This window comes from Garra rufa, chromosome 15 (genome assembly GCF_049309525.1).
Source record: "Garra rufa chromosome 15, GarRuf1.0, whole genome shotgun sequence".
Lineage (NCBI taxonomy): Eukaryota > Metazoa > Chordata > Actinopteri > Cypriniformes > Cyprinidae > Garra > Garra rufa.
The window spans coordinates 37401263-37411870 of record NC_133375.1 but is presented as its reverse complement, the minus strand read 5'-3'; the positions used below and the strand labels follow the sequence as shown (position 1 = coordinate 37411870).

Sequence of the window (10608 nt, the reverse complement as noted above, 5' to 3'; positions counted from 1 at the left end):
TAATTAAGACAAACTGTTTAAGACAACTGCTGTTTGAGAATGGGTTGATCAAGTTAATAAGCACTTTCACAATTATGAAAACAATACAAACCTGACAAAACTGATGTAATCAACATCTCAGTAATAATTAAACCTAGACGTGGATTTCAGCTCAAATCTAGGTCACAGAGGGATTTGTGTAGTTAAAAATGTGACTTGAGTAAGATTTCTTAAACAAGCAAGCAAGAAACTCACTGAATCGGTTCAGTAACATTAAAATCTCAAATGATGAATTAGCAATTTTCTGTAATTTCTTATTATAGCCAAAAAGTAACAAATATAGCAGCTTATTACCAACACAACTTTAGTTTCCTCAGCATTTCTAACTACTACAAAGAAAGTATACTAAACTGGTAATTTTCTGTCATTTCTCAAATAGCCAAAAAGTAAGAAATACAGCAGCTCATTACCAACACAACTTTAGTTTCCTTATCTTTTGTAACTAGTAAGAAAACATACTTAACTATCAATTTTCAGTCATCTCTCACATAGCCAAAAAATAACAAATACAGCGGCTCATTATCAACACAACTTTAGTTTCTTTATCTTTTCTAACTACCAAGAAGAAATTATACTAAATTAGCAATATTCAGTCCTCTCTCAAATAGCCAAAACCTTTTAACTACTAAAAAGAAATGATACTGAATTAGTAACTTAGTCATCTCTCATATAGCCAGAAAGTAACAAAGTCACTCATTATCAACACAACTTTGGTTTCTTTTTGAAATTATACTGAACTAGTAATTTAGTCAGCTCTTACACAGCCAAAACATGACAAATACAGTCACTCATTTTCAACACAACTTTAGTTTCCTCATCTTTAGTAAAAAGAAAACATACTAACAATTGTCAGTCATCTCTCACATAGTCAAGAAATAACAAATGCAGTGGCTCATTATCAACACAACTTTAGTTTCTTTAGCTTTTCTAACTACTAAGAAGAAATTTTACTAAACTAGCAATATTCAGCCCTGAAATATACAAATACAGCAGCCCATCTTTTTTACCCAGTAAGAAAACAACTTTACATTCTTCATCTTTTCTCACTACTAAAAATTAATTATACTGAACTAGTAATTTAGTCAGCTCTTACATAGCCAGAAATAACAAATACAGTGGCTCATTATCAACACAACTTTAGTTTCTTCAGCTTTTCTAACTACTAAGAAGAAATTATACTGAATTAGTAATTAAGTTATTTCTCATATAGCCAAAAAATAAAAATTACAGTCATTCATTTCCTCATCTTTTTTGACTAGTAAGAAAAAAAGGCCTGAAGTAGCAATTTCAGTCATCTCTCATATAGCCAAAATGTAACAAATTTAGCGGCTCATTATCAACGCAAATTTTCTTTTAACTACTAAGAAGAAATTATACTGAATTAGTAATCAAGTTATTTCTCATATGTGACCCTGGACCACAAAACCAGTCTTAAGTCGCTGGGGTATATTTGTAGCAATAGCCAAAAATACATTGTATGGGTCAAAATTATTGATTTTTCTTTTATGTCAAAAATCATTAGGAAATTAAGTAAAGATCATGTTAAATTAAGATTTTTTTGTAAAATTCCTACTGTAAACCTATCAAAATGTAATTTTTGATTAGTAATATGCATTGTTAAGAACTTAATTTGAACAACTTTAAAGGTGATTTTCTCAGTATTTTGATTTTTTTGCACCCTCAGATTCCAGATTTTCAAATAGATGTATCTCGGCCAAATATTGTCCTATCCTAACAAACTATACATCAATAGAAAGCTTATTTATTGAACTTTCATATGATGTATATATCTCAGTTTTGTAAAATGTAACCTTATGACTGGTTTTGTGGTCCAGGGTCACATATAGCCAAAAAGTAAAAATTGCAGTCATTCATTATGAACACAAATTTAGTTTCCTCATCTTATATCTATCTATTATAAATATAGCGGCTCTTTATCAACACAACTTTAGTTTAATCATCTTTTTTAACTACTAAGAAGAAATGATACTGAACTAGTAATTTAGTCAGCTCTTACATATCAACTCAACTATAGTTTCCACATCTTTCAACTACTAAGAAAACATACTTAAGTAGTAATTTTCTGTCAACTCTAATTTAGCCAGAAAGCAACAAATACAGCAGCTCATTATCAACACAACTTTAGTTTATTCACCTTTTCTAACTTCTAAGAAGGAAATGTACTAAACTAGTAACTTTCCGTCATCTCTCATATAGCCAAAAGTAACAAACACAGTCATTGGCTCATTATCAACACAACTTTAGTTTCTTCAGTTTTTCTAACTACTAAGAAGAAATGGTACTGAATTAATAATTTAGACTAATTTAGTAATTTATCTCTAATTTAGCCAAAAAGTAACAAATACAGCAGCTCATCGTCAGCACAACTTTTTTCTACTAAGAAGAAAATATACTAAACTAGTCATTTTCTGTCAACTCTCATATAGCATATAGCCAAAAAATAACAAAATACAACAGAGCCTCATTATCAACACAACTTTAATGATAATCTTAAATGATGAATTAGCAATTTTCAGTAATCTCTCATTATAGCCAAAAAGAAAGAAATACAGTTGCTCATTACCACACAACTTTTTCCTCATCTTTTTTAACTAGTAAGAAGAAATGAACTAGCAATTTTCTGTGATTTCTCATATAGACAAAAAATAACAAATACAGCAACTCATTATCAACACAACTACTATGAAGAAAATATAAAAGTAATTTTGTAATGTCTCATTTAGCCAAAAGGTAACAAGTACAGTTCAATTCAAGCTCATTTGTATAGCGCTTTTTAACGATACTAATCATTGCAAAGCAGCTTTACAGAAAATTAAAGTTTCTACAATATATTTAGTAGCTTACTAATGGTGTCTATGTCAAGCTGATTTACATATGGCAGAGATGCATGGTAAAATCAGTTCATGGTGTAATCAAACAGATGATATACACTATTAACAGTAATGATTATATGTTGCAATCAAACTTAGAGCAAAATTTGGTACAACTTTCAATTCCTTTTCATTTCTATATGAATAAAATGTACAATAACTTTCTAAAGGTATGCAACTGTGGAACAGAAAGAAAGTTTGTTTCACAAATAACGACCAAACTGTAAACTCTTACAGATGAGCTCCATTCAATGTAGTCAGAAAATGCAGTATTTAAGACGCTAATGTCTGCAAGATTAGTTTGACTAATTAGTTGCTATACAAATACAGAACTGTGTACCCAAATAAACCAATGAACACTAATCAGTCCAAAATCATGGTTAAAAACGTAAATGTTAAAAAGCTAAAAGGTACTTTAAACAACAATCTGTTTTCCTTTTAATGTGATGAAAAGCAAAAACGTAAGGTTACATTTGCATTTTGATATGATCATCAGATCAGTGTTTATGGTAATTTAAGGATGGGAGTACTGTGTTGTTGTTCTGGTAGTGGTTATGAAAACTGCAGCGTGAGACAAAATAATTGTTCACGTTTTAACTTTTTTTTATATACAAGCTTTTTATAATGTCCCAAGAACGTTACATATTCTACATTGTGCAATATGTTAAAAGTTGACAATGCTGTGGTATTGTTATTATATAATATGCTTGTAATGTGGTTTGACTGACTTCGGTGAAGCTTTGATTGACGTTAGTATTTTTTTAATTACGTGACACATTAAGTGCAAGTTGATTTGTTCGGACTCGTGGTCATTAGTAGCGATGGATCGCGCAAAAGCGCGTGAACAATTCGCTGAAATGGCACTAAATAGAGCGATGCACTTTTTCACCGCAAAATAACTTAACTCAAAACTTAAAGTTATTATATAGTTTGTGCAATTCTTAACATTGTGATTACGTGATAAAAATAACCGGTGAGCAAAATAAACACATCGTAATAAATCGACACGAGTTTCGCCAGCCTCCATTACAGATCGCTGGAGTGAGGAATGCTGTCCCGACGTGCGATCAAAAACACGCCCGATATAATAACGTTCAACAACATTACTAGAAAATACAGCGCGTTTTGCAAGTGTATCCCACCGGCAACGTCTCTTATTAATTATGACCGATTTTAAAGGCACGATAAGTTTATTTTGCACGACTCTACAACGTCCATTTCGCTGTGCTGAATGAGCTCCAGCAGCCCCCCCTTCCCTGTTGACCCTCCCCTTCCACACTCCCCATTGCTTTCAGCGATGCAGCCTCGCAAACGACTTTCCGAACGCTTTCTGCTGCACGGAACCACGCCGATCTTTCGATTCTTTCACTACAGCGATATCCCGAAATTATGACGCTATCTGCGCGTTATAAGCACGCGTTTTGGCCGTGCACAGAAACAAACAGCGCACCGAAGACTCGCAGCATTTAGATATTCTTACCTCATCGCGTCTCACGCAGTCGATCGAGCCGTTCATCTGCGCCTCGTTCTCTCCGATCAGCGATACTTTCGGTGATCTACTGCGCATGTGCTGACACAAGCATCGTGGGAAGTCGATCCTCACTGAGCTTTCGAACAATTAAATTTAGCGGTAGAACAGTCGCTCAGCGTTCAGAGTCCCTGCAATAATAGTCCCTTTTAGGGTAAACCAATAATAAAGGTAGATAAACAGTAACTGCAGGTATTTTTGATAAGCGTGTGCGAATACGAATAAACATAGAAATCAATATAAAGAGTCGCGCATCGCTACAGTAAATTAAAACATTTTATCTACGTGACGTACCATCGTCCTTTATCCTAAATTAATACCAACAGATTTAAAATGTATTATGTGCATATCTGAATTATTAGTTTACGAAAATACTTTAATATTTGGCGCTTAAAATAATAATGTGCTTTACAAAATGCATTTAAGTACGTTTGGACGTACTTAAAATCTAAAACCGAGTTTATTTATTTTTTTAATTACATGTGATTTAACGTTTTAACTTCTCAGATTTAAACGCTAAAAATGATCAGGGGACAAATAAACTTACTAGTTTCAGTCACGAATAATTAGGCTGTAGAAAGTGAGATTTATTATTAAGAAAGAGGCACTTCTTAATCATTTCTGAACTTTAATTTTACCGTGAAATGCCTTACCTCAGAATCGCTCCATCCTAGTCAGAGACGTCCTTGAAGAGTCCTTGTCACTGAGTAGCGATTAGCAAAAGCATCTAATTTTGACATATTAAATGGACCACAATTATAATCAAGTAATATTGAATTTAGAAAATTAATATTTAATATATATTTTAGAATGCAACCCTGTGAAGTTTTTGAACAGTAAGATTGTTAATGTTTTTTAAAGAATTATCTTATGCTCACTAAGTCTGCATTTATTTGATCCAAAATACAGCCAAAGCAGTAATATTGTGAAATATTTTTTAAATTAACTGCTATTTGAATATATTTTAAAATATATTTAATTTCCGTGATGCAAACCTGAATTTTCAGCATCATTACTGCAGTCTTCAGTTTCACACGATCCTTCAGAAACCATTCTAATATGCTGATTTGCTGTTCCAAAAACATTTTTATTATTTTCAATATTTAAAACAGCTGAGTATATTTTTTCAGGATTATTTAATGAATAGAAAGATCCAAAGCTCAGCATGTATCTGAAAAAAAAAAAAAAAAAAAAAGTAACATTGTACACTATACCATTCAAAAGCTTTTTTGGGGGGAAAGAAATTATAGTAATTATACTAATTAATACTTTAATTTAGCAAGGGTGCTTTAAGTTGTTTAAAAGTTCAAAAATTCAAAGCCGTTTTCAAGGTAATAATAATGCATGTTTGTTTTTGAGCAGCAAATCAGAATATTAGAATGATTTCTGAAGAATGATGTGACTTGAGTAATGATGATAAAAATTCAGCTTTGAAATCACAGGAATAAATTACATTTTAAAATATATTCAAATAGAAAACTTATTTTAAATAGTAAAAATATTTCAAAATTTTACAGTTTTTTGCTGTACTTTGGATCAAATAAATGCAGGCTTGGTGAGCACAAGAGACTTATTTAAAAAAAACATTAAAACTTTCGTCTGGTAGTTTATATAAATCTAAACTTTGGTCAAAATTTGGGTTGTAAGAAGTCTCGAAAATGTTAACATAATAGAGGCACAACAAATGCAATCTAAAGACAAATAACACATTTCACCAGCAACATAATATTTCAATCCTTCTTCAGTTTACTTTTTTAATGCACAATACATGGTTAGAAGATTTTTAAAAATCTAAAAATTCAACCACAACATTCAGTGTTGTTACAGCACCATTCAAAGAGTGAAGCCAGGGGTTACACAAAAGCATATGCAATACAGAAACATATGAGTGTTGTACATGAATTACAGTTTCAACAGACAACTACTAAGACTGTGACTCTAGACAAACGTGAGGTGACTTCAGCAGCGACGGTTCGTTTTCTCTGTAAGATCAAAGACAAAACCTCAGACTGTCAAGAGAGTTGTTTCACAGTTGAACATAATGTGCAAACGGAATGGATAAAAAGATGAAAAGATGATAAGAGGGAACTAGAGTAACCTTATCTCTCCTTGTTAGTTCTCAGGTCTGTGGTAATTGGGTCGTGCTGGATTGTCTGGTGCAGCATGAGGGCCATGAGACCCGCGCGATTCGTCATGGCTGTTCTGACATTGCGCTCCTGCTCAAACAATTCATCCAACTTGTACCACTAGGAGAAGAGAAGAGATAATGGGAATGAGTGAGTGAGTGACCTTGTGTGAAAACAGTCTTGAAATGTCTGATTTTTAAACAAATAAATAATGATTTCTTGGCACAAGCACTGACCACTCTGACTCGTTCCAGGTCCACTTCGGCCCTTCGGAGTTTCTCCCAGCAGTAGTGTTTGTTACACTTGCGTTTGGACACCCTGCAGTATTCTCCGGTGGGTTCAAATACATCACGAACCAATGGACACCCGCAGACCTCATCTGCAGGGACCTGCATGCATGCATTCACAATTATGAATAATGTCCTTAATGTCTATGCAGATTGAGTGTTTATGTATAAAATGCACATGATGAAGTACCTTTGGGTCTCTGGAGTGTTCTGGACAGAGAACCTGCAGTCTTTTACAGTAGGTTTTGCTTTGTGGATTGTAAACATCACAGAAGAGCCGTGTAGCACTATATACAGAAAAAAAGAGCAATAATAATAAGAAATGTTTTTGAAAAGGAAGGAAAGGAAAGGAGATGACGATGACCCATACTAGGAATTTGTGCTCTGCATTTATGTAGTGAACACACACTCAGAGCGGTGGGCAGCCTTTGCTTCGGTGCCCGGGGAGCAGTTGGGGGTTCGGTGCCTTGCTCAAGGGACTCAACTCGGGCGTGGTATTGAGGGTGGAGAGGGTGCTGTACGTTCACTCCCCCCACGTACAATCCCTGCAGGACCTGAGACTCGAACCCTCAACCTTTGGGTTACAAGTCCGGCTCTCTAACCATTAGGCCACGGCTGCCCCCCAAATTTTTGGAGCAGCAAATCAGCATATGAGAATGAAGACTGAAGTAAAAATGCTAAAAAATCAGGTTTGCATCACAGAAATATATTACATTTTAAAATATATCCAAATAGAAAATGATTATTTTAATTAATGTTATAATATCTCACAATATTACTTTTTTACTGTAGTTTTGATTAAACAAATGCAGCCTTGGTGAGCAGAAGAGACTCCTTTCACAAAGAAAATGTAAATACATATACTATAAAGTGTTTTCACAATGCATTATCAATTGGCGGCACTGAACATAAACAATGCCACTGAACCGAATGAAGCGTGCATAGTTTTCTGATTATTGCTGGCAAAATTGGTCAATTATTGTCATGTTTTGGCCTGTACTAATTTGTCGGACCGGGAAAACAATTGGAGTACTACAGATTGCCAAAAGTTATAACAAATCAAGGAGAAGCGTGCAAAAAACTGTCTAAGGAACAAATGGCGTTGAAACTGAACCAGGTTTTCCAGGGCAAGAACCTTGACAACATTCATGTTTGTTCTTATTTCCAGTCAGGTAGGTGAAATATTAGGCTAATATCTTATATAATACTGCTTGTATGTATCTTTACCACCTATTAACTTTAGTTAGTCAAAATATTGCACCCTTTTCTGCTTACTAAGTCCTTCTCTATAGGATTTAGCAGCTTCCACACATTTTTTTTGTGGTTTAGACAGTGTAAATTAGCAGAACAACAGATTCAGTAGTTAACTGCATAATCCATGCTGTCGTTTACATTCAAGAATCGCCATCCGAGTAACTGAGAAAATCGTGACATATATATATATATATATATATATATATATTTTTTTTTTTTTTTTTTACTTACCCCTCTATGCGAGTGGGGTACATGGAGCCAAAAGATGTCTGACTCTCATACTGGTTAGAAGAAAAAGACGAAATATGAATTACATGATTTTAAAAACACAACACTAAAACAAATGGTCACTGTTTAAAGATCTTTACATCATGATTTGTATAAACAGACACCTTAAAAACAACACACCTTGGCGTAGCACCTTTCCATGTGACGCAGCGCCACCTTGGGGTTAACTGGGTGACTGCAGGACACACAGAAGATTTGCAAATCTGTGTCGTCATCGCCCTCATTCACCTTTGGGGAAAAGAAAAGCAATGTTCAGGACTAATGTGTTCTGAAGGATAATGTGACACAATAATGAAAATTCAGCTTTTAATTACATTTAGTTACATTTTATTTATTTAAAATATAAGATTAAACAATTATACTCGAACTCCACTCCCCAGTGGTGGCCAAAATTATTAGGAAACTTTTTCATCAGCTAAAAATGGTTTTAAGTCAGTTATTTCTATCTTTTGCTGTAGTGTGTCAGTAGGAAATATCAGTTTACAATCCCAAACATTCATTTTGCCATTAATTTTAGTAATCCAGTGAGATTTTTGTTTGCACAAGGAGAAACAGAACAAACTGAGACAGACTAAATCCAGAAGAACTGTGGCAACGTCTCCAAGATGCTTCAAGATACCTACCTGCAAAGCTACAATACTGGTAAGTTTTAGGCACTTGTGTAAAAATGCTGTAAAATGAGGATGCTGTCAAAATAATGTCCTAATTAATTAACGATAAAATTCTATTAACTAAATTAAATCAACATTTGCTGTGACCATCCTTTGCGTTTAAAGCAGCTTTTGCCCTAGGCGCACTTGTGCATAGTTTTTCAGGTAGATTTACAGGTAGGTTTCTTTAAGCATATTGGAGACATTGCCACAGTTCTTCTTTAGTCTGTCTCAGTTGGTTCTGTTTCTTCATGTCATTCCAGACAGACTGGATGACTATTAGATCCCATCTCTGTGTGGAGCACTGGCTGTTGTCAGACTCCTTGTGCAAACAAAAATCTCACTGGATTACTACAATTAAATGGCAAAACGAATGTTTGGAAATGTAAACTGATATTTCCTACTGACACACTACAGCAAAAGATAGAAATAACTGTCTTAAAACCATTTTTGTGGCTGGTTAAAATACCAGTCCTCTATTCATTTTGACCACTACTGTATTTACAGTGTTTCTGAAGCAACAGAATGCTCTCACCTCTTCATCGTGTTGCACAACCTGCTGCTTGGCTTTAGCGATGATACCCTCCAACTCGTGGAACCGTTTCTCCATTTCAGTGAGTCGCATGCGAGCTGACTGTTGCTCACGACGGATTCTCTCTAGAAGTTTCTTGCCCTGTTCTTCAGCGATACACGGGCTCTGCTGCCACTGCTGGATACGCTGGGGCAGGATTTCATAGATTCGACTGGCAAGACAAAAAACAGACATCAGAGTCTGTCTAATCTCCTACATACTATTCTCTACAACTGTAAAGTATTTGCAGGTTTACTTGGCAGCGAGCTTCATGCCGCAGTCATCAGAGCAGTATTTGGAGTTGGTGCGTGCAGCTTCGACGCATCCGGGTCCGAGGCACTGTCTGGCTCCTCCGGTGTCCCGAACCTCTGCCCGCTCGTTGTGTCTCACCCGGTCGCGGTGCTTCTGTTTGGGTTTGTGCTTCCGAGACTTATTCTCCTCTTTCTTATGAATGAAGACAAAGTCATAATTATTTACTTGAACAATGAACAAATATAAAGTCATATTTGATACACTGATTTTTAAAGCCTCTAAATTATTAACATGATCGAAGCTTTGCTGTACACATTCTACTACATACCTTCTGTAATCTGATTAATAGTTCATACTTTTTTAGCAAGTAAAAGGCCTTTTAGTGTAATTGTAAAAAACATCTATCTTCAAGTTAAGAATTACTTTTATATTGTTAGTAATATTAAACACTTACTGGACTAAATTATCTTTACAACTCATGCAAAATGAATGTTATTTTTTATTTAGTACTGACCTAAATAAGATACTTCACATAAAAGATGTTTACATATAGTGAAAAGTGAAAATAATAGTTCAATTTATAAAAATTACCGTTTAAATGTTTACATACACTTGATTCTTAATACTGTGTTGTTACCTGAAAGAGACACAACTGTTTTTTTTTTTTTGTTGTTGTTGTTGTTGTTGTTGTTGTTTAGTGATAGTTGTTCATGAGTCCCTTG

General features: G+C 34.4%; 1 protein-coding gene across 1 annotated transcript; it reads right to left on the bottom strand.

Annotated features, from left to right (window-relative positions):
- Window positions 1–6292: 6292 nt before the first annotated feature.
- On the bottom strand, window positions 6293–10138 carry LOC141287748 (CXXC-type zinc finger protein 1-like). The gene is made up of 8 exons (XM_073819881.1): window positions 9891–10138; window positions 9599–9806; window positions 8534–8641; window positions 8357–8406; window positions 7062–7158; window positions 6821–6973; window positions 6557–6704; window positions 6293–6440 (listed from the first exon to the last, which is right to left on the bottom strand). Exons 1-7 carry the CDS (start codon window positions 10136–10138, stop codon window positions 6558–6560), a joined length of 1011 nt encoding a protein of 336 aa, XP_073675982.1. The 3' UTR covers window positions 6293–6440; window position 6557.
- Window positions 10139–10608: the final 470 nt, after the last annotated feature.

Bases quoted from the DNA above. Each gene is read 5' to 3' on its own strand.
- LOC141287748 (XM_073819881.1), bottom strand. From the start codon at position 10,138: ATGACTTTATATTTGTTCATTGTTCAAGTAAATAATTATGACTTTGTC. The intron at 6,974-7,061 runs GTACTTCATCAT...GCATGCATGCAG, and splicing joins AACACTCCAGAGACCCAAAG to GTCCCTGCAGATGAGGTCTG. The intron at 6,705-6,820 runs GTCAGTGCTTGT...CTCTTCTCCTAG, and splicing joins ACCTGGAACGAGTCAGAGTG to TGGTACAAGTTGGATGAATT.